Raw genomic sequence first — 24,925 nt, forward strand, 5'->3', positions numbered from 1 at the left:
AATAGTGGGACTACAGCTGTTGGACAGAAGAAGGCTGAGCTAAGTGGGAGAAAGTGCACCAAGATATGGCAGGTTTTTGCGTGGAGCATCTTAAGAGGAGCAGCATCGAGGTACTTTAAAGGGACAGGGCCAGCGGGTGACACAGGGATTACTGTCGGTCGACTGCTGCCCTGGCCCCTGTCCCTTACACAGATTTATTGTATTGATGGTTGGACCATATACAACCAGCACATTTTAACCTACTGAGTCACCCCTATCTGCTCAGATTGTAAGCTTGCAAGCAGGGCCCTCACTCCTCTTAGTATTTGTGGAATTAACTATTAAATTACTCTGTAATTTCATTCTGTTTTTAGATGTACCCTCAGAATAGTAAAGTGCTGCAGAAGACGTAAAAATAAAATTATGTAGGCTTGTGAAAATCCTTTTGCTTCATGTAATCACACACTGACAATAAGCATGTTGAGATCAAAGCTCTGCGGGGACAATATCATCACTTACAAGGTTTATTATTCTTCTTTAGCAGAAGAAAATTCTTAATGATCTTGGCTGTATGTTTGAGGTTGTTTTGTTGCAGAACAAATTTGGAACCAGATGTCTACCTAATGTTATTTCAAGATGGATAAGTATCTGTCTGTATTTCTCAGAATGAGGACATTTAATGAAACCCTTAATGACCAGAGGTATTTTTGTTCTTGTGTTTTCATTTTTTGCTCCCCTTCTTCCCAAAGCCATAACTTATTTTTCAAAATGGCCATGTGAGGGCTTGTTTTTTGCAGGACGAGTTGTAGTTTTGAATGACAATTGGATTTAACATAAAGGAAAATGTGAAAAAAAAAAAAATTCCAAGTGCAGTGAAATTGCAAAAAAAAGTGCAATTCCACAGATTTTTTTTACTATTTTCACTAAATGCTAAAACTGACCTGCCAATATGATTCTCCAGGTCATTATGAGTTCATAGACCCCAAACATGTCTAGGTTCTGGCACCCTTTTCCGAGACCTGTAGCTTCTCTATTTTATGTGATCTGGACAAGGGCTTATTTTTTTTTTGCACGCCGAGCTGACGTTTTTATTGATACCATTTTGTTGTAGATACGATCTTTTGATCGCCCGTTATTGCAATGTAGCGGTGACCAGAAAAAAACACAATTCTGACATTTCAAATTTTCTCGTTATGCCGTTTAGCGATCGGGTTAATTTTTTTTTTTATAATTGATAGATCGGGCAATTCTGAACTCGCAAATACCAAATGTGTGTACATTTTATTGTTTTATTTTCAATGTGGGGAAAGGGGTGTGATTTGAACTTAGATTTTTAAAAACTTTTTTTTTCCACTTTTTGCATGCTTCAATATTCTTCATGATCAGATCGCCTGTATGTAGCAGAAATGCTCATTTGCAATGACAGCCATAGAGGTCTGCTGGAGACCTCTGGTTGTCATTCCAATCCCTCGGTGACCCACGATCACGTGACGGGTCACCGATGGGCGGAATTTCAAGCACGCTTCCGGAAAGCATGCGATAAATGCTGCTATCAGAGATGGACAGCAGCATTTAACTAGTTAATAGCCGCAGGTGGAGCCTGAGAAGAATTAATTTCAGCCTCATGTGGCCCCTTGGGAAAATTAATTGCCTACCACTGGCTTATAATATGAAAGTTATATTGCAGTGTATGGTGGTAATCGAGATCCCCTATAAGACCTTTTTACAGAAGAAGTCGGGGTGGGGGGGTGGGAGGGGGATTCTGCATACAAGAAAAATAAGCTAGATTATTCTGTTCAGAGTTTGACCAAAATTGTAGTACAAGCGTAATCAGATTTTGTCGTACATGGAGACATTAACCCCTTTCTGCCATCGGATGGAATAATATGTCCGATTGCACATCCCCTGCTTTGATGTGGGCTCCGGTGGTGAGCCTGCATCAAAGCCGGGACACGTCAGCTGTTTTGTACAACTGACATGTGCCCACAATAGCGGCTGGTGGAATCGCGATCCACCCGCTGCTATTAACTAGTTAAACGCCACTGTTAAACGCAGACAGCGGCATTTAACAAGCACTTCCGGTCATGGGGCCGGAAATGAGCGCACCGCTGACCCCGTGACGTGATCGGGGTCATCGGTGTATTGGCATAACAACTAGAGATTTCCTGAAGACCTCTATGGGTGTTGATGCCAGATTGCTGTGAGTGCCACCCTGTGGTCGGTGCTCATACCAATGCAGTAAGGCTGCCCTCACACTAGCAGTATTTGATCAGTATTTTACATCAGTATTTGAAAGCCAAAACCAGAAGTGGGTTATAAATGCAGAAGTGGTGCATATGTTTCTGTTATACTTTTCCTCTATTTGTTCAACTCCTGGTTTTGGCTTAAAAATACTGATGTAAAATACTGACCAAATACTGCTAGTGTGATGGCAGCCTAATTCTGCTACATATGAGCAATTTTTTTTTTTCTTAGCAAAGTTTGTTTTTTTCACCACAGATAAAAAAAATAACCTAGACATGTTAGGTGTCTATGAACTTGTAATGACCTGGAGAATCATAAAAGGTCAGTTTTAGCATTTAGTGAACCTAGCAAAAAAAGCCAAACAAAAAAACAAGTGTGGGATGGCACTTGGAATTTTTTTTCCCCGTTTTCTAGTACACGACATGGTAAAACCCAATGGTGTTGTTCAACAGTACAACACGTCCTGCAAAAAATAAGCCCTCACATGGCCATATTGACAGCAAAAAGGAAAAAAAAAAAAAGTTATGCCTCTGGGAAGGAGGGGGAGCAAAAAACGAAAACGCAGAACTGAAAAAGCTCCAGGGGTTGAGGGGTTAAAAATAAAAATTTCTACACCTTCTCCATTCTGACAGTGCATGAAAAATCAGACATCGCTTGGATGTAATCAGATTTTTTTTTTTTTTTTTCTTCACTGTTCCATTGACTTGCATTGCAGATATTAATTCAACCCCAAGATCAAAACTGGAGAGGTTTGTGATATTTTCTTAAAACCACTCGGTCAGAGGAGAAAAAAAAACCCATATGGACATGTGAATGACCTCATAATATCAAGGTTACAAAGTGCTATCCGTGAAAGTCACAAATTGCACTCCTATGTAAAAAGAAAATAATTAATATGGATGAGGCCTAGAGCATAGACTGGATTAAAGAGATCATGGGGAAAGTCCTGTTCTATTTCTAATCCGTATAAAACAGGACTCTCGCTGGTGCGGTCATGGCTGAAAGGAAAAAGCATATTACAGTTAAATAGCAAGCTTTTAACAAGAGACCTGAAACCCACTGAGCAGCAATACACCATCACCATATGTGGATAGGCTTTATACTGCCTATGATAGCAAATATATGCACAATCACTTTCTCAGTAGCAACTTTTCATCTATAGCTCATACAGCAATTCTGAGTATTAAATAGGAATGTACAAGTAGGATGGAGTTTCCAAGTTTGTTAAGTCATTATGGCAATTTTACATTTTATTTCTTAGAAAACTAGAAACAGTTAATTAAATGTGATTACATTGCAGGTAAAAACATCAATATGAACAGACTCCAGACAAAAGTGCACACAAAGCATCACAGGAAAGAAGAACACCATTCCTTCAGACAGGAAGAACACAACTCTGCTTGCCGAGAATTGGCCCCACAGGAATCCTTCAGCCAGTCTTTAAACAGATCATCTACATCTTTCTTTAGAATAAGAAATTGTCCCAGGAGCACATAGGCCTGAAAAATAAAACAAAATTATCCATCTAATGTGTTTTTAAAGAGGTTGTCTGAACATGTAACACGCATCAAGTCTAACAAAGCCATGTACAGTAGTGTTCAAAATAGTGTGTTCACAATCATGAGAATCTAAAACTTGTATGCTAGTTCTTATTTCCATGCATTGGGAACATTGCACACTGTTTTCTAATTCAAAACATGGAGAAACGTATATAATTTTTAACTACCGGTATTTTACAGAAAAAAAAAAAAGAACATTGGCTGTGCCAAAAAAAAAAAAAAATATCAGTGTCTGCATTTGTCTTTACAAACTCACAATAGGTACTTTGTTGTGGCTTTAGCATTCCTGTGAATCTAACAATATTTAGTTGTATACCCACAGTTTTTTTTTTTGTTTTTTTTTAGAACTGCTTCACATCTATGTTGCATGGAATCAGTGGCGTAGGAAGGGGGGTGCGGGGGGGGGGGCGGTCCGCCCCGGGCGGCACAATGCTGGGGGCGGCCGACGCTGCAGGAGAAGATAAAAAAAAAAAAAAAAAAAAAAAGACGCCCCTTTAAATCTTCGGGCGGCGCCGTCCGCCGCCACGACCAGGGCCAGCTCCCCCCACCCCCGGGTCCAGCCCCCGCCCCAATACTCACCTCTCCTGGTTCCTGCGGCGCCGGCAGCTGCAGCGTCCTCTGACTCTGCGACGTCTCAGAGCAGAGGGCGCGATGACGTCACTACGGTGCGCGCCGCTCTGCCTCTCTGTCCTGAGCGTCGCAGAGCCGGAGAGACGCTGACTGCACCGGACCTGCGCTGGGAACGAGAGAGGTGAGGATTTTACTTTTTTTTTTTTTTTCTTTATGTCTGACTGTCTGGGGCTGGGGCAATGCTGGAGACCATGGGGCAGATTGCTGGACACACTGGGGCAGTACTGGAGACCATGGGGCAGAATGCTGGACACACTGGGGCAATACAGGAGACCATGGGGCAGATTGCTGGACACACTGGGGCAATACAGGAGACTATGGGGCAGATTGCTGGACACACTGGGGCAATACAGGAGACCATGGGGCAGATTGCTGGACACACTGGGGCAATACAGGAGACCATGGGGCAGATTGCTGGACACACTGGGGCAATACAGGAGACTATGGGGCAGATTGCTGGACACACTGGGGCAATACTGGAGACCATGGGGCAGAATGCTGGACACACTGGGGCAATACTGGAGACCATGGGGCAGAATGCTGGACACACTGGGGCAATACTGGAGACCATGGGGCAGAATGCTGGACACACTGGGGCAATACTGGAGACCATGGGGCAGAATGCTGGACACACTGGGGCAGTACAGGAGACTATGGGGCAGAATGCTGGACACACTGAATACTGGAGACCATGGGGCAGATCTCAGGACACATTGAGGCAATGCTGGAGACCCTGGGGCAGACTTCTGGACATACTGGGGCAATACTGGAGACCATGGGGCAGATTGCTGGACACACTGGGGCAATACAGGAGACCATGGGGCAGATTGCTGGACACACTGGGGCAATACAGGAGACCATGGGGCAGATTGCTGGACACACTGGGGCAATACTGGAGACCATGGGGCAGATTGCTGGACACACTGGGGCAATACTGGAGACCCTGGGGCAGATTGCTGGACACACTGGGGCAATACTGGAGACCCTGGGGCAGATTTCTGGACACATTGAGGCAATGCTGGAGACCCTGGGGCAGACTTCTGGACACACTGGGGCAATGCTGGACACACTGGGGCAATGCTGGACACTGGGGCAGATTGCTGGACACACTGGGGGTAATATACTGGACACACTGGGGCAATGCTGGACACTGAGGGTAATATGCTGGACACACTGGGGCAGACTGCTGGACACACTGGGGAAAGGCTGGACACTGGGGCAGATTGCTGGACACACTGAGGGCAGATTGCTGGACACACTGGGGGTAATATGCTGGACATACTGGGGCAGATTGCTGGACACACTGGGGGTAATATGCTGGACACACTGGGGCAGATTGCTGGACAACATGGGGGTAATATGCTGGACACACTGGGGGCAGGACTTGAGGCATGGGCAGAATGTAGATACGGGGCATGATTGGAGACACGGGGCAGGATTGGATCATGGGGCAGGACGGATACGATGGAGGCTGGTGGGGCAGGATGGGGAGATCATATGGGGTAGAATGGATACTCATGAGGGCAGGATACGACAACATATGGCTGGAGCCAGGAATGAGATAAACGGGGCCAGGGTGGGGAATATTATTACCATAGGGGATAATTAAGGGATATTGTTACTGCAGTGATGTATTTATTTTATTTTTTGAGTATACTGTTTTAAATGGGGGGGCGGTCCTGTTACTGTGCAGAGTGACACTATATCACCTTTTTTTCTTCATGTGGTGTAATGTAGAAGTTGTGAAAAATTAAGTAATGTGTTCTGCAAGCGGAGCTCGAGATAACTGTGTTATTTCCTGCAGAAACGAGTCCTGGCTGGAAGGAATGATGGCGGTCTGTGCTGGATGAAAGATGAAGGACTTCACCTAGAGACGTCACTGGTGAGTCAGTGTTACCTATACACTGACACTATACACTGTATACTATATAGAGGTCCTGTGTATAATGTCACCAGTGATCTCTGTATTACCTCTACACAGACACTGCATACTAAGTACAGATCTCCTGTGAATACTGGCACTTATGGTGATAGTATTGTGGTTTTTTTTTTATTACTGATCAGTATTGTAGTATTCAGTCACTATGTGGTGGTAATATGTGGTCTGGAAATGGTGCGGTGGTATTTGTCCCTTGTATGTAGTATTATTCGGTCACTATGTGGCCTGGTCATGGTGTGGTGGTATTAAGTCACAGGTGTGGCATGTGGGGGTGACACCATTAGGCCCAGTTTAAGTTCTACAAAACAGGAAAACCATTTTTGGTAACCTTTGTGTGTATTGAGCTGGGGTGGGGGGGGATGGGGGGGGGGCGCCAAACTCGGGAACAGCCCCGGGCGGCAAAAGCTCTAGCTACGCCTCTGCATGGAATCAACCAAATTCTCACACCTGTCAACTGTTATTCCAGCCCAGGATGCTTACACTACAACCCACAATTTTGGGGCATTTTGGACGTCACCCCACAAGTAGTCTATGTGATTAGGATCTGGGGTTGGGCTGGCCACTCCATAACCTCAATTTTGTTGGACTGGAACCAATATTTTGCTCGTATACCGGAGTGTTTAGGGTAATTTTGTTGAAACACATTTCAAAGGGCATATCCTCTTCAGTGTATGGCAACATGATCTCTTCAAGTATTTCAATATATGCAAACTGGTCCATGATCCCTGGTATGCGGTAAATAGGTCCGGCACCATGGTAAGCGAAACAAGACCATAGCATGATGCTGGCACCATGCTTCACTGTCTTCAGAGTACTGTGGCTTGAATGCAGAGTTTGGGGGTCGCCTGACGAACTGTCTGCAGCCCTTCAGCCCCTCCCCCCCAATTTTTTTTTACCTTCATCAGCCTACAAAATGTTTCTCCATCTCTTCAGGCCAGTAGATTTGCTCTTTGGCAAATTGTATCTGCTACAGTATTTTATTTTATTTATTTTTACAGTGGGACTTTGCGGTGCGGTCTTGATATGAGACTTGATATGAGACTAGCTTCGCACAGGTGTCTTCTAAGTGTCACAGTACTCACAGGTAACTTGAGACTGTCTGATCATCCTGGAGCTGATCATTGGCTGCACCTTTGCCATTCTGACTATTCATCCTTCCATTTGAATGGTAGTCTTCCATTTTCTTCCACGTCTCTCTGGTATTTCATCCATTTTAAAGCATTGGAGATCATTTTAGCTGAACAGCCTACCCTTGTCTGCACTTCTCCATAAGTTTTACCCTCTCCAATCAACTTATTAAACAAAATACACTGTTCTTCTAAACAATGTCTCGAACAACCCATTTTCCCAGGTTTTCAAGGAGAAATGCATGTACAACATGCCCTGGCTTCACCCTTAAATAAGGGCCACTTGACTCACCTGTTTCTTCACAGAACCATTGACCTCACTAATTATACTCCACACTGCATTATTTTGAAAACACACCCTTTTCAGTTATTCCAATACACAGACTCAACCATGCAGATCATTTCTTAGAATCTACTGCACCAACAGGTAAATTGTTTGACATGTGGTAATTTATACCAAAACCAGTGATTAATCTGGGTAGTCATATTGGACTGCTATTATTTTGAGCACTATTGTATTATGGTGGTAAACATCAGCCAATTTGAAGAATTAACCCCTTAATGACCGCCGATACGCCTTTTAACAGCGGCAGTTAAGGGTACTTAAACCACAGCGCCGTTAATTAACCGCGCTGTGGAAAAAGTGAATAGCGTCCCCAGAGTCAGGTTTTCTCTGGGGTCTCGGTTACCGGGGGCAGCCGAGACCCCAGAGAACATGATTCGGGGGTTTTTTACTGATCCCCGGGTTGCGATCGCCGGTAATTAACAGTTTACCGGCGGTCGCAAAAAAAAGCCGCGATTTCCCATTTAATTTCTCTGTTCTCCGATGTGATCGCACATCAGAGGACAAAGAAATGGGGTCCCCGATCGCCCCCTGACATTCACCTGTCTCTCCCGGTGCTCCTCGTGGCTCCTGATGGGCGCCGCCATCTTGTTCCGGTTAAAAAATGGCGGGTGCATGCACAGTGCACCCGCTGGCCGGCACCCGGAAGATCTTTGGGGTCTCGGCTGCCAGGGGTAGCCGAGACCCCAAAGAACATGATCGGGTTCGGTTTTTACCGACCCCATGCTTTGCGATCGCCGGTAAGCGGTGTGTTATTCTCTGTCCTCTGATGTGATCGCACATCAGAGGACAGAGAAATAGGGGGATTCGGGGACCCTGTTATACTTGCCGTGTCCCTGGATCCTCCTGCGTCCCCTCCTGCCCGCCGGCTTCTTCATACGGTAAGAAAATGGCGGGCGCATGCGCAGTGCGCCCGCCATGATCTGCCGGCCGGCAGCTAGAGGAGTTGGGGCTAAAATTAGGGTTAGGGTTGGGGCTAAATTTAGGGTTAGGGCTGCGGCCAAATTTAGGGTTAGGGCTAGGGTTAGGCTTCTTTCACACTTGCGTCGGTACGGGGCCGTCGCAATGCGTCGGCCCGACACGTTGTGAAAATTGTGTACGTGGGCAGCGGATGCAGTTTTTCAACGCATCCCCTGCCCAGTCTATGTCCTGGGGAGGAGGGGGCGGAGTTACAGCCGCGCATGCGTGGTCAGAAATGGCGGATGAGACGTACAAAAAAAGTTACATTTAACTTTTTTTGTGACGACGGTCCGCCAAAACACATCGAATCCAGTGCACGACGGACGCGATGTGTGGCCATCCGTCGCGATCCGTCGGCAATACAAGTCTATGGGCAAAAAACGCATCCTGCGTGCACATTTGCAGGATCCGTTTTTTGTCCAAAATGACGGATTGCGACGGATGCCACACGACGCAAGTGTGAAAGTAGCCTTAGGGCTAGGATTAGGGTTGGGGCTAAAGTTAGGGTTGGAGCTAAATTTAGGGTTGGAGCTAAAGTTATGGCTAAAGTTAGGGTTAGAGTTGGGATAAGGGTTAGGGTTTGGATTAGGGTTGGCATTAGGGTTACCTTTGGGATTAGGGTTAGGTTTGGGATTAGGGTTAAGGTTAGGGGTGTGTTGGATTTAGGGTTTTGATTAGGGTTATGGTTAGTGTTGTGATTAGGGTTGTTTTGAGGTTAGGGTTGTGATTAGGATTATGGATCGGGTTGGGATTAGGGTTAGGGGTGTGTTGGGGTTAGGTTTGGATTTAGAATTGGGGGTTTCTACTGTTTAGGTACATCAGGGGGTCTCCAAACACGACAGCCAAATTTGCGCTCAAAAAGTCAAATGGTGCTCCCTCCCTTCTGAGCTCTGCCATGCGCCCAAACAGTGGTTTACCCCCACATATGGGGCATAAGCATACTCGGGATAAATTGGACAACAACTTTTGGGGTCCAATTTCTCCTGTTACCATTGTGAAAATAAAAACTTGGGGGCTAAAAAAAATCTTTTTTGTGGGGAAAAAAAATATTTTTTATTTTCACGACTACATTATAAACTTCTGTGAAGCACTTTGGCATTCAAATTTTTCACCACACATCTAGATAAGTTCCATGGGGGGTCTAGTTTCCAAAATGGGGTCACTTGTGGGGGGTTTCTACTGTTTAGGTACATCAGGGGCTCTGCAAATGCAACATAACGCCCGCAGACCATTCTATCAAAGTCTGCATTCCAAAACGGCGCTCCTTCTCTTCCGAGCTCTGCCATGCACCCAAACAGTGGTTTACCCCCACATATGGGGTATCAGCCTACTCAGCATAAATTGCACAATAAATTTTGGGGTCCAATTTCTCCTGTTACCCTTGTGAAAGTAAAAATTTGGGGGTGAAGAGATCATTTTTGTGGAAAAAAATATGATTTTTTTATTTTCTAGTTTATAAACTTCTGTGAAGGAGTTGGGGGTTCATAGTGCTCACTACACATCTAGATAAGCTCTTTGGGGGGGTCTAGTTTCCAAAATGGGGGTCACTTGTGGGGGGTTTCTACTGTTTAGGTACATCAGGAGCTCTGCAAATGCAACATGACGCCCGCAGACCATCCCATCAAAGTCTGCATTCCAAGCGGTGCTCCTTCCCTTCTGAGCCCCGATGGGTGCCCAAACAGTGCCCCCCCCCCCCACATATGGGGTATCAGCGTACTCAGGACAAACTGGTCAATAGATTTTAGGGTTCAATATCTCCTGTTACCCTTGAGAAAACAAAACATTGCAGGCTAAAAATCATTTTTGAGGGAAAAAAAAGGATTTTTTTATTTTCACGGCTCTACTTTATAAATTTCTGTGAAGCACTGGGAGCTTAAAGTGCTCACCACACATCTAGATAAGTTCCTTAAGGGGTCTAGTTCCCAAAATGGGGTCACTTGTGGGGGTTTCTACTGTTTAGGCACATCAGGGGCTAGCCAAACACGACATGGCGTCCTATCTCAATTCCATCCAATTCTACATTGAAAAAGTAAAATGGCACTCCCTCTCTTCCAAGCTCTGCGGTGCACCCAAACAGTGGTTTGCCCCCACATATGGGGTATCGACGTACTCAGGAGAAATTGCACAACAACTTTTGTGGTCTAATTTCTTCTGTTACCCTTGTGAAAAATAAAAATTTGGGGGCAAAAAGATCATTTTTGTAGAAAAAAAATGTGATTTTTTATTTTCACGGCTCTACGTTATAAACTTCTGTGAAGCACCTGGGGGTTTAAAGTGCTCACCACACATCTAGATAAGTTCCTTAAGGGGTCTAGTTTCCAAAATAGTGTCACTTGTGGGCGTTTCTACTTTTTGGGCACATCAGGGGCTCTCCAAACGCGACATGGCATCCCATCTCAATTCCAGCCAATTCTACATTGAAAAAGTAAAACGGCACTCCTCTTCCAAGCTCTGCGGTGCGCCCAAAAATTTATGGTGAAATTTCTGTTTTTACACTTGTGAAAATTTAAAAAAAATGGTTCTGAAGTAAAATGTTTGCAAAAAAAAGTTAAATGTTCATTTTTTCCTTCCACATTGTTTCAGTTCCTGTGAAGTACGTAAAAGGTTAATAAACTTCTTGAGTGTGGTTTTGAGAACCTTGAGGGGTGCAGTTTTTAGAATGGTGTCACACTTGGTTATTTTCTATCATATAGACCCCTCAAAATGACTTCAAATGTGATGTGGTCCCTAAAAAACAAATGGTGTTTTAAAAATGAGAAATAGCTGGTCAACTTTTAACCCTTATAACTCCCTAAAAAAAAAATTTGTTTCCAAAATTGTGCTGATGTAAAGTAGACATGTGGGAAATGTTATTTATTAACTATTTTTCATGACATATCTCTCTGATTTAAGGGCATAAAAATACAAAGTTTGAAAATTGCTAAATTTTAAAAATGTTCGCCATATTTCCGTTTTTTTTCACAAATAAACGCAAGTAATATCAAGAAATGTTACCACTAACATGAAGTACAATATGTCATGAAAAAACAATCTCAGAATCAGCGGGATCCATTAAAGCGTTCCAGAGTTAACCTCAAAGTGACAGTGGTCAGAATTGTAAAAATTGGCTCGGTCATTAAGTACCAAATTGGCTCTGTCACTAAGGGGTTAAACTACTGTAGATCAGTAAATGTTTACTAATAAGCAATCACTTAAAGGGGTTTTTCTACAAGCAAAGTTCATTTTAAAATCAACAGATCCTTAAATAACAAGTTCCACAATTTGAGGTAACATAGTAACATAGTAACATAGTTAGTAAGGCCGAAAAAAGACATTTGTCCATCCAGTTCAGCCTATATTCCATCATAATAAGTACCCAGATCTACGTCCTTCTACAGAACCTAATAATTGTATGATACAATATTGTTCTGCTCCAGGAAGACATCCAGGCCTCTCTTGAACCCCTCGACTGAGTTCGCCATCACCACCTCCTCAGGCAAGCAATTCCAGATTCTCACTGCCCTAACAGTAAAGAATCCTCTTCTATGTTGGTGGAAAAACCTTCTCTCCTCCAGACGCAAAGAATGCCCCCTTGTGCCCGTCACCTTCCTTGGTATAAACAGATCCTCAGCGAGATATTTGTATTGTCCCCTTATATACTTATACATGGTTATTAGATCGCCCCTCAGTCGTCTTTTTTCTAGACTAAATAATCCTAATTTCGCTAATCTATCTGGGTATTGTAGTTCTCCCATCCCCTTTATTAATTTTGTTGCCCTCCTTTGTACTCTCTCTAGTTCCATTATATCCTTCCTGAGCACCGGTGCCCAAAACTGGACACAGTACTCCATGTGCGGTCTAACTAGGGATTTGTACAGAGGCAGTATAATGCTCTCATCATGTGTATCCAGACCTCTTTTAATGCACCCCATGATCCTGTTTGCCTTGGCAGCTGCTGCCTGGCACTGGCTGCTCCAGGTAAGTTTATCATTAACTAGGATCCCCAAGTCCTTCTCCCTGTCAGATTTACCCAGTGGTTTCCCGTTCAGTGTGTAATGGTGATATTGATTCCCTCTTCCCATGTGTATAACCTTACATTTATCATTGTTAAACCTCATCTGCCACCTTTCAGCCCAAGTTTCCAACTTATCCAGATCCATCTGTAGCAGAATACTATCTTCTCTTGTATTAACTGCTTTACATAGTTTTGTATCATCTGCAAATATCGATATTTTACTGTGTAAACCTTCTACCAGATCATTAATGAATATGTTGAAGAGAACAGGTCCCAATACTGACCCCTGCGGTACCCCACTGGTCACAGCGACCCAGTTAGAGACTATACCATTTATAACCACCCTCTGCTTTCTATCACTAAGCCAGTTACTAACCCATTTACACACATTTTCCCCCAGACCAAGCATTCTCATTTTGTGTACCAACCTCTTGTGCGGCACGGTATCAAACGCTTTGGAAAAATCGAGATATACCACGTCCAATGACTCACCGTGGTCCAGTCTATAGCTTACCTCTTCATAAAAACTGATTAGATTGGTTTGACAGGAGCGATTTCTCATAAACCCATGCTGATATGGAGTTAAACAGTTATTCTCATTGAGATAATCCAGAATAACATCCCTCAGAAACCCTTCAAATATTTTACCAACAATAGAGGTTAGACTTACTGGCCTATAATTTCCAGGTTCACTTTTAGAGCCCTTTTTGAATATTGGCACCACATTTGCTATGCGCCAGTCCTGCGGAACAGACCCTGTCGCTATAGAGTCACTAAAAATAAGAAATAATGGTTTATCTATTACATTACTTAGTTCTCTTAGTACTCGTGGGTGTATGCCATCCGGACCCGGAGATTTATCTATTTTAATCTTATTTAGCCGGTTTCGCACCTCTTCTTGGGTTAGATTGGTGACCCTTAATATAGGGTTTTCATTGTTTCTTGGGATTTCACCTAGCATTTCATTTTCCACCGTGAATACCGTGGAGAAGAAGGTGTTTAATATGTTAGCTTTTTCCTCGTCATCTACAACCATTCTTTCCTCACTATTTTTTAAGGGGCCTACATTTTCAGTTTTTATTCTTTTACTATTGATATAGTTGAAGAACAGTTTGGGATTAGTTTTACTCTCCTTAGCAATGTGCTTCTCTGTTTCCTTTTTGGCAGCTTTAATTAGTTTTTTAGATAAAGTATTTTTCTCCCTATAGTTTTTTAGAGCTTCAATGGTGCCATCCTGCTTTAGTAGTGCAAATGCTTTCTTTTTACTGTTAATTGCCTGTCTTACTTCTTTGTTTAGCCACATTGGGTTTTTCCTATTTCTAGTCCTTTTATTCCCACAAGGTATAAACCGCTTACACTGCCTATTTAGGATGTTCTTAAACATTTCCCATTTATAATCTGTATTCTCATTTCTGAGGATATTGTCCCAGTCTACCAGATGAAGGGCATCTCTAAGCTGTTCAAACTTTGCCTTCCTAAAGTTCAATGTTTTTGTGACTCCCTGACAAGTCCCCCTAGTGAAAGACAGGTGAAACTGCACAATATTGTGGTCGCTATTTCCTAAATGCCCAACCACCTGCAGATTTGTTATTCTGTCAGGTCTATTAGATAGTATTAGGTCTAAAAGTGCTGCTCCTCTGGTTGGATTCTGCACCAATTGTGAAAGATAATTTTTCTTGGTTATTAGCAGAAACCTGTTGCCTTTATGGGTTTCACAGGTTTCTGTTTCCCAGTTAATATCCGGGAAGTTAAAGTCCCCCATAACCAGGACCTCATTATGGGTTGCAGCTTCATCTATCTGCTTTAGAAGTAGACTTTCCATGCTTTCTGTTATATTTGGGGGTTTGTAACAGACCCCAATGAGAATTTTGTTACCATTTTTCCCTCCATGAATTTCAACCCATATGGACTCGACATCCTCATTCCCTTCGCTAATATCCTCCCTTAAAGTGGACTTTAGACAAGACTTTACATAGAGACAAACCCCTCCTCCTCTCCGATTTTTACAATCCTTTCTAAACAGACTGTAACGCTGTAAGTTAACTGCCCAGTCATAGCTTTCATCTAACCATGTCTCGGTTATTCCCACTATGTCAAAGTTACCTGTAGATATTTCTGCTTCTAGTTCTTCCATCTTGTTTGTCAGGCTTCTGGCGTTTGCGAGCATGCAGTTTAGAGGATTTTGTTTTGTTCCAATCTCCTCACTGTGGATTGTTTTAGAAATGTTCTTACCTCCCTTCTGAGTATGTTTTCCTGGGTCGTCTTTGTTCGAGTCTAATGTTTTTCTTCCCGTCCCCTCTTCTTCTAGTTTAACGCCCTCCTGATGAGTGTAGCGAGTCTTCTGGCGAATGTGTGTTTCCCAGGTTTGTTGAGGTGTAGTCCGTCTCTGGCGAGGAGTCCATCGTACCAGTAATTCACACCGTGGTCCAGGAATCCAAATCCTTGTTGTCTGCACCATCGTCTTAGCCAGTTGTTTGCATCAAGGATCCTGTTCCATCTCCTGGTGCCATGCCCGTCTACTGGAAGGATAGAAGAAAAAACTACCTGTGCATCCAGTTCCTTTACTTTCTTCCCCAACTCTTCAAAGTCCTTGCAGATTGTCGGTAGGTCCTTCCTTGCCGTGTCATTGGTGCCAACATGTATCAGAAGAAATGGGTGGACGTCCTTGGAGCTGAAGAGCTTTGGTATCCTATCGGTCACATCCTTGATCATCGCACCTGGAAGGCAGCATACTTCTCTTGCAGTTATGTCCGGTCTGCAGATGGCTGGTTCGGTGCCTCTCAGTAGTGAGTCTCCCACCACCACCACTCTTCGTTGCTTCTTGGCTGTACTTTTTGCTGTCACTTGTTGCTGTGTGCCCTTTTCTTTTTTGCTTGCTGGTATTGCTTCATTCTTAGGTGTGCCATCTTCATCCTCTACAAAGATTTGATATCGGTTCTTCAGTTGTGTGGTTGGTGATTTCTCCATGGTCTTCTTGCTTCTTTTGGTCACATGCTTCCACTCATCTGCTTTTGGAGGTTCTCTGACACTTTTTGCACCTTCTGTGACCAGTAGAGATGCTTCTGTTCTGTCTAGAAAGTCTTCATTCTCTTTGATGAGTTTCAAAGTTGCTATTCTTTCTTCCAGACCCCGCACCTTTTCTTCTAAAAGGGCCACTAGTCTACACTTCTGACAGGTGAAATTGGATTCTTCTTCTGGTCGATCTGTGAACATGTAGCACATGCTGCAGCTCACCATGTAGGTTGTCACATCTGCCATGTTGCTCCTAGATCCTGCTGACTTGCTGTGTGTTTTCCTTCTTGTGTAATCTACTCAGCCAAGCTCTCTTGCAATAATGTCCTACAGGTGTTGAACATAAAAAAAATTCTGTGCTGAGGTAATCTCAAAAAAGTGCCCCTTCTGTATACTGTATAATCTACACATACCACAGCTCCTGGGCAGGGGAAGACGCAAGAGAGTTGACAGACAGGACAGCTGATTCTTTCTTTGAGGTACCTTGGATGTACCCAGTACATCTTGGTTGGGAATGACTTTGCCATACCTAAGCAAGTGCCGGGGCCTTGGACAGATGGGGGGGGGGTTGTAGGGGGGCCCACTTACCGTTGGGGACACTGGCAAGCTATGGGGTCTGCGAGTATGGGGCCCAGTGCCAGCGCTGGCACCAGGGTCCACACCTTAAACCGTTTCATATACTCACCTCTCCCTGTTAGTCGCTGCTCCGGTCACCTCAGTCTTCTGACTGACGTCACTACAGCGCCCCCTGCGTAGTATATTGCCCAGCCACGTAGTATATCGCCCAGCCACGTAGTATATCGCCCAGCCACGTAGTATATTGCCCAGTGAAGTAGTATACAGCACATAGCCACGTAGTATATCGCACAGCGACGTAGTATATTGCCCAGCCACATATGTCACAGGTTAAAAAATAAACATATACTCACCTTCCAAGGCCCCTTATAGTTCGGTCACATGACCGTGACGTCATGGCAGGTCCTTCTCCCACCGGAACCTGCTGCTTGCATGGAGCGGTTACCGGAGCGTAGCAAGAAGCAGGAAAGGCGGCGGAAGGCGAGTATCTAATGATTTTTTTAAATTATTTTTAACATTAGATGTTTTTACTATTGACGCTGCATAGGCAGCATCAATAGTAAAAACTTGGTCACACAGGGTTAATAGCAGCGGTAACTGAGTGAGTTACCCGCGGCATAACGCAGTCAGTTACCGCTGGCATTAACCCTGTGTGAGCGGTGACTGCGGGGAGTATGGAGCGGGCGCCGGGCGCTGACTGCAGGGGAGTAGGGAGGGACTAATCGGACTGTGGCCGTCGCTGATTGGTCGCGTCAGCCTTGACAGGCAGCTGGCGAGACCAATCAGTGACTTGCATTTCCATGACAGACAGAGGCCGCGACCAATGAATATCCGTGACAGAAAGAAGGACAGACAAAGACGGAAGTGACCCTTAGACAATTATATAGTAGATGGTGCAATATGTGGGCCCCATTATGCTACATGGAGCAATATACTGTCCGGTCTAAAATTAAGAGTCCACAGTCACTATGACTGCAGACTTCTGAATATCCCCAGCACATGCAGTGTCTACTATGAGGATTCACCGGTTTCTGAGCCATTGTAGAATGTACAATAGATATCACTCATGTAATTTAAGTAGTGAAATCTTTGGCATTGTACTATTCCTATATTTCTCTGCCGTATCTGTGCATCACGAATTGTGATATGTGTTAAAGGGGTCCACTAAGGCTCTTTCGCCTGGGGCCCATGAAAACCTGGAGTTCGATGGCCGCTCTCTGCTCTCTTGATCTCACTACAGAGCTGTGTGTGATTATAAGGCTGGGATCTCACATGCGAGAAATACGGCCGAGTCTCGCATGTTAATACCCGGCATTGCCGCCGTCACTCAGGGGCGGAGCGTGTGGCCGATAGCAATACATGGAGCCGCACTCTCCGCTCCTGAGTGACGGCGGCAATGCCGGGTATTAACATGCGAGACTCGGTCGTATTTCTCGCATGTGTGATCCCGGTCTAACAGAAATAGGAGCTTTCAAGTTACTGGTAGTACAAAGGCTCTGAAAAGCAAAATGGCTCCTTGCCCCTCAAAAGACATTCAGCAAATTCTGTGCTACCTAATCCAAATGCCCCCCTCCCTTCTAAGCCCCAGTTTGCCTAAACCACATTCAGAATGCACGTTTGGCATTTCTGTATTGATGAGAGCCAATCTAATTTACAGGTGCATGTCTCCAGAAGCATCAGCTGGGCATAATGTACTGGTGACTGCAACGTACTGGTCACTACAATGGGAGTCAGCAATTTTCACTCAGCAACATCCACTGCTGCATGTTTCTGGAAAACACCCAGAGTCAAAATCACCACTACACCTGTAAACAAATTTGTAAACATAATTTCCAAAAAGGGGTCACTTGAGGAGGGAATCTGCTCTTCTAGCACTTAAGGGCTCTTTATATGAAGTCTGCAAACCATTCTAGGAAAATCTGTCCTCTGGGAGGCAAATAGCGCTCCGTCCATCCAGAGTCTCACCGTTTGGCCAAGCAGTATTGTACAGCCAAATATGGGGTATTTCCACATTCAGCAGAAATTGTGGAAGAAATTTGTGCCATTTTTACCCATTTTCCTGTGTGAAAATGTAAAATCAGGTGCTAAAACAATATTTGTGTGGTAAAAAAAGTAGTTATTTTTTCTTCACCGCCTAATGATACAACATTTGCGACACCTGTTTGTAAAATGAGGTCACTTGTGCCAGAACAGCAGAATTCCTCATCACGGGTCTGCCAATGTGACATGGCACCCTCAAACGGAAGAAGAAAGAAAGAAAGAAAGAAAGAAAGAAAGAAAGAAAGAAAGAAAGAAAGAAAGAAAGAAAGAAAGAAAGAAAGAAAGAAAGAAAGAAAGAAAGAAAGAAAGAAAAGAAAGAAAAAAAGAAAAAAAAGAAAGAAAAAAAGAAAAAAAGAAAGAAAGAAAAAGGAAGAAGAAGAAGGAAGAAGAAAAAGATGATTTGTGGGGAAAATATTTCATTTTCACAGAAACATAAAATTCTGTGAAGTATCTTTGGGTTCAAGGTGCTACCCACATTTTTAGATAAATTCCTTGAGGGAACCACTTATGAAGGGGGGCGGGGTTCCACTGTTTAGGCACATCAGGGGCTCTCCAAACACAACATGACACCTGCAGATCATTCCATCAAGTCTGCGTTCCAAAATGTCACTCCTTCCTTTCTGAGCTCTGCCACGCACAGTTTTCCCCAAAATTGCACAACATATTTTGGGTTCCATTTTTTTGTGGGAACTCTGGTTTAAGGGCACAGAAATTAAATTAAAAAGTTTGAAAATTGCAAAGTCATATCGAATAAATTGTACCACTATCATAAAGTACAATATGTCACGAAAAAAAGTCTCAGAATCATTGGGATCCGCTGAAGTCTTCCAGAGTAATTACCTCAAAGTGACACTGATTAGAAGTGTAAAATTTGGCCCTGCCATGAAAGTGAAAACAGACTCAGGAGGGGTTAAAGAAACAGGCAGTGAAAGGTTTTGCCCCACAAAAAGAATCAACTGTGATCCCATGCTATATATTCCCTTGCTTCCTCCCCTGCCCAGGAGCTGTAGTATGATCAGACCATACTCCTGCACGGTCAGACACAGCCATTACACGGCAGGGGAACAGTTATAAGATCTCAGCACTGGAACTTTTTTTTTTTTTTTTTTTTTTAACACATCCAATTGTTTATTATTCCAAGATCTAATAACTAAAACCCCTGGGTTTGCTGCATCCCGAGTGCACTAGTTCTGACACCTGGGCAGGTAAGAACTGCAGTCCCTTTGTGCTGTATTAATTCTTGAATTTTTGCAGGATTTTTAGTCCTTTTTGTGTTTTTTTCCTGGGAAGACCCCTTTAACCCCTTACCGGCATCGGACGTACTATACCGTCCGATGCCGGCTCCCCTGCTTTGATGCAGGGCTCCGCGGTGAGCCCGCACCAAAGCCGGGACATGTCAGCTGTTTTGAACAGCTGACATGTGCCCGTAATAGGCGCGGGCAGAATCGCGATCTGCCCGCACCTATTAACTAGTTAAATGCCGCTGTCAAACGCAGACAGCGGCATTTAACTACCGCTTCCGGCCGGGCGGCCGGAAATGACGTCATCGCCGACCCCCGTCACATGTCCGGGGGTCGGCGATGCGTCTCCATTGTAGCCATAGAGGTCCTTGAGACCTCTATGGTTACTGATTGCCCGTCGCTGTGAGCGCCACCCTGTGGTCGGCGCTCAGAGCACACGTGCAATTCTGCTACATAGCAGCGATCAGCAGATCGCTGCTATGTAGCAGAGCCGATCGTGCTGTCCCTGCTTCTAGCCTCCCATGGAGGCTATTGAAGCATGGCAAAAGTTAAAAAAAGTTTAAAAAAATGTGAAAAAAATAAAAAAAATATAAAAGTTTAAATCACCCCCCTTTCGCCCCAATCAAAATAAATCAATAAAAAAAATATCAAATCTACGCATATTTGGTATCGCCGCGCTCAGAATTGCCCGATCTATCAAATAAAAAAAAGTATTAACCTGATCGCTAAATAGCGTAGCGGGAAAAAAACTCGAAACGCCAGAATTACGTTTTTTTGGTCGCCGCGACATTGCATTAAAATGCAATAACGGGCGATCAAAAGAACGTATCTGCACCGAAATGCTATCATTAAAAACGTCATCTCGGCACGCAAAAAATAAGCCCTCAACCGACCCCAGATCACGAAAAATGGAGACGCTACGAGTATCGGAAAATGGCGCAATTTTTTTTTTTTTTTTTTTTTTTTTAGCAAAGTTTGGAATTTTTTTTCACCACTTAGATAAAAAATAACCTAGTCATGTTTGGTGTCTATGAACTCGTAATGACCTGGAGAATCATAATGGCAGGTCATTTTTAGCATTTAGTGAACCTAGCAAAAAAGCCAAACAAAAAACCAATGTGGGATTGCACTTTTTTTGCAATTTCACCGCACTTGGAATTTTTTTCCCGTTTTCTAGTACACGACATGCTAAAACCAATGATGTCGTTCAAAAGTACAACTCGTCCCGCAAAAAATAAGCCCTCACATGGCCAAATTGACGGAAAAATAAAAAAGTTATGGCTCTGGGAAGGAGGGGAGCGAAAAACGAACACGGAAAAACGAAAAATCCCCTGGTCATGAAGGGGTTAATAGCCTTCTTAGACAACAGGCAGCCTGTGCGTCACTGTGTATTGAACAATCCGTAATAGATCATTCAGTGCGCCCAACCTGCCATTATTCTCGACAGCTCAAATACTGTTAACATAGGTCAGTGTGCTGATCAGAACCATGATCTTTTGTGCAGCACAGAAGATTATTTCACCTGTCAAGTTTTGTTCATTCATCAGGCGACTGGCAGCCTGACTAGACTGCCAGATTATTAGGAAACAAAGAGGTCTTAGGGTATGTGAACACGTCCGGATTTTTAGCGGTTTATTTTGCGGAATTTCGCAATAAAAACGCTATAAATCCGGTAAAAAAAACGCTAACATTATGCATCCTATCTTTTAGAATGCATTCCGCATTTTTTGTGCATATGTTAGCGTTTTTTTTCGCAAAAAAAACGCATTCCGCAAAAAGAACGGACATGCTGCAAATTCCGCGAGAAATCCGCGTGAAAAAAAACGCGGATTTCTGGCAGAATTCTCAGGATTTTGTCAGGAAAAAAACCTGACGTGTGCACATACCCTAAAGGTACCGTCACATTAAGCGATGCTGCAGCGATCTAGACAACGATGCCGATCGCTGCAGCGTCGCTGTGTGGTCGCTGGAGAGCTGTCACACAGACAGCTCTCCAGTGACCAACGATGCAGAAGTCCCCTGGTAACTAGGGTAAACATCGGGTTACTAAGCGCAGGGCCGCGCTTAGTAACCCGATGCTTACCCTGGTTACCAGCGTAAACGTAAAAGAAAAAAAACACTACATACTTACATTCCGGCGTCTTTCCGCTGTGCTTCTCTGCACTAAGCGCCGGCCGGAAAGCAGAGCACAGCGGTGACGTCACCGCTGTGCTTTCCGGCCGCTGCGCTTATACAGTGCAGAGAAGCAGAGCGCCGGAGCGGACAGACACCAGAAGGTAAGTATTTAGTGTTTGGTTTTTTTTTTACATTTACACTGGTAACCAGGGTAAACATCGGGTTACAAAGCGTGGCCCTGCGCTTAGTAACCCAATGTTTACCCTAGTTACCAGTGAAGACATCGCTGAATCGGCGTCACACACGCCAATTCAGCGATGTCTGCGGGAGGTCCAGCGACGAAATAAAGTTCTGGACTTTCTGCGCCGACCAACGATGGCACAGCAGGATCCTGATCGCTGCTGCCTGTCAAACTGAACGATATCACTAGCCAGGACGCTGCAACGTCACGGATCGCTAGCGATATCGTTCAGTGTGAAGGTACCTTAAGAACACTCGTTTTGGATGCAGCTCATCTGCGCTTAGGACAGTGTATGGGTTTTTAAGAAATCCCATCCTCTGCTTCTATTTAACGCTGTGTAAACTCACCTGTGGTGTGGGTTTATGAGCCGCAGTATGTCAATTACCTGCACCATAGACACCAGTTTTTATACTGCATAGCTATTCATTAGATGTGGTAAATCCACCAGGTTCAATGAGCACATGCAGATTTACCTGTGTGATTAGAACGCAGCGTTTTGAATGCAGTGAAAATGCGCTGCGTGCAAAGCACTGCTATATTCTTATCGTGGGCACATAGCCTTAGTGCAAAGGAATCCTTGAAAGGAATCTGTCAGCAGGGTCTTGCCATTTAATCCGAGAGCAGCATAATGTAGAATAAGTGATCCAGATTCCAGGAATGTATCCTGGGTATGTAGGGTAGGGTATGTGTCCACGTTCAGGATTGCATCAGGATTTGGTCAGGATTTTATGCAGGTAAAATCCTGACCAAATCTGCTCCTGAGATGACTGGCAGGTCACCTGCGCTGTCCTTGCGTTTTTTCTGCAATGTAAGGACATTTCATGAAATCCCCTCCACTATGCTGTAACATCTGGACACTACGTTTTTGATGCTGCGGCTCAACGCAGCGTAAAAAACGCAGCGTTTCCTGAACGTGGAAACATACCCTTAGACTGTATGCTTGAGTTTCAATACCATCAGAATTTAAATCAGCAAGATTATCATTGCCTGACCAGGTCTCATGTGCACATCGAGCTAATCAGTTTAACAGCTTGGTCACAAGTCACTGTACACAGGAAGCTGCCAGGCAGGGGTGTGGGCAGTGTTACACACAGTCCAGAAATCTTAGCTTTGCTACTTCTACATCACAAAAAAAAAAAAGTATGCTATAAAAACTACCCCAAGAAGCCCAGCAAGTGATACACCCCTGCAATCAGGCTTTCTTGCCCTATATTAGGATGTTCTCAGATTACCAAGCAAAAACTTCCTGACAGATTCGCTTGAAAGAAATTTCAATAGGATCAACCCTCCAAAGCCAGCTAGATATGCAGGTCATAGGAATAAAGTGATACCTTAATATCGATGATCTAATAGATAATCCCAGAGAAATTTGTGTTTTTCTTAGGCCTGTCCCACATGTCCAGATAATTCCGGTACCAGAAAAATCGGTACCGGAGTTATCCGTGTCCGTGTGCTCACGTGGCACATGTGCGGCAGCCGTGTGCCGACTGGGTACCACACGCACCGTGCAGGAGACAGCGCTAGAGTTAAGCGCTGTCCCCTACTTTGGGTGCTGAATCCAGAATTGATTCCTTCTTCCCAGCAGCGTTCGCTGGAGAGAAGGAATGAAAAATCTTTTTTTTTTTCATTTTTTTTGTTGTTAAAATAAAGTTCCCGGTAATCTCCTCCCTCCCGCTGGCATTAAAATACTTACCCAGCTCCCTCGATGCTTCCATCCTCTCAGCTCTTCCTGTATGAGCGGTCACATGGTGCTGCACATTACAGTGATGAATATGCGGCTCCACCTCCCATAGGAGTGGAGCCGCATATTCATAACTGTAATAAGCGGCACCACGTGTCCGCTCATACAGGAAGAGCTGCGATGCTGAGAGGAAGCTTCGAGGGAGCTGGGTAAGTATTTTAATGCCAGCGGGCAGGCGCACAGGGGGAGCGAGGGGGGAGATTACCGGGAACTTTATTTTAACAACAAAATTTTTTTTAAAAAAATTATTTTTCATTCCTTCTCTCCAGCAAACACTGCTGGAGAGAAATGAATGGGGCTTCAGCACCACAAGCTGGGGGGACAGCGCTTACAGTAGCGCTGTCTCCTGCACGGCACACGGACAGCATCCATGTGCGGTACGTGTTTTACACGGACCCATTGACTTTAATGGGTCCGTGTGTTCCCACAAACACTGACATGTCTCTGTTTTTCAAACGGACATGGTCCGGGAAAACACGCCGACATGTGCAGAGACACATTGATTTTAATGTGTCTACGTGAGTCAGTGTCTCCGGTACGTGAGGAAACTGTCACCTCACGTACCGGAGCCACTGACGTGTGAAACCGGCCTTATATAGAAAAGAGTTAAACTATGGGCCGGATACAGCTCTGCATCAGAATCTTCCTCCATAAGTTATTTATAATAAAAGGGGTGTTACTAGTTTGAGACACAACAGTACATTAGAACTGAACGGTCTCTATATAAACATATTTGCTGCAGCTCTCAGCTCTGCAACCCCATATGCCTGTGAGCTGGAAGCTGAGAGGAACCTGCAGATGTGTCAGGTATAAATACACACAGCTCTGCAGTGAGATCAGGAGAGCAGAGAGGGGGCCATTACACTGGTAATGACTCCTTTCATTTAAAGAAATCTTTTGAGGCAGATCCTCATGCAGATCAGTGTCTGGCCCATGAACTTGAAAAGCTCATTCACATAAAAGAAAAATCTGCATTTTTATTTTTAATAATTCATTACATAATGATAAACGTACAAAAATACAAGAGTTGTACAATAACCATGGGCGAAACAATCAGGGTCATAGAAATAAATCAGTAAGTCATTTTAACCAGTTCACACTGGAGTGTCCAAGGTCATGGAGAGAATTAGTGCAACAGACATAAAAGAGGACTATATATTAAAAAAAAAAGTAGGATATAATCT

At 44.1% G+C, this 24,925-nt stretch overlaps 1 protein-coding gene across 1 annotated transcript in view; it reads right to left on the reverse strand.

Annotated features, from left to right (window-relative positions):
• Positions 1–3,457: 3,457 nt before the first annotated feature.
• The window catches only part of LOC138680560 (barrier-to-autointegration factor-like protein), a 55,642-nt gene continuing 34,174 nt past the window's right edge, over positions 3,458–24,925 (reverse strand). Inside the window, exon 3 of the mRNA XM_069767914.1 lies at positions 3,458–3,722. Coding sequence (XP_069624015.1) covers positions 3,573–3,722 — 150 coding nt within the window. The 3' untranslated portion in view covers positions 3,458–3,572. The remainder of the gene's footprint in view (positions 3,723–24,925) is intronic.

Source organism: Ranitomeya imitator, chromosome 5 (assembly GCF_032444005.1).
Source record: "Ranitomeya imitator isolate aRanImi1 chromosome 5, aRanImi1.pri, whole genome shotgun sequence".
Taxonomy (NCBI): domain Eukaryota; kingdom Metazoa; phylum Chordata; class Amphibia; order Anura; family Dendrobatidae; genus Ranitomeya; species Ranitomeya imitator.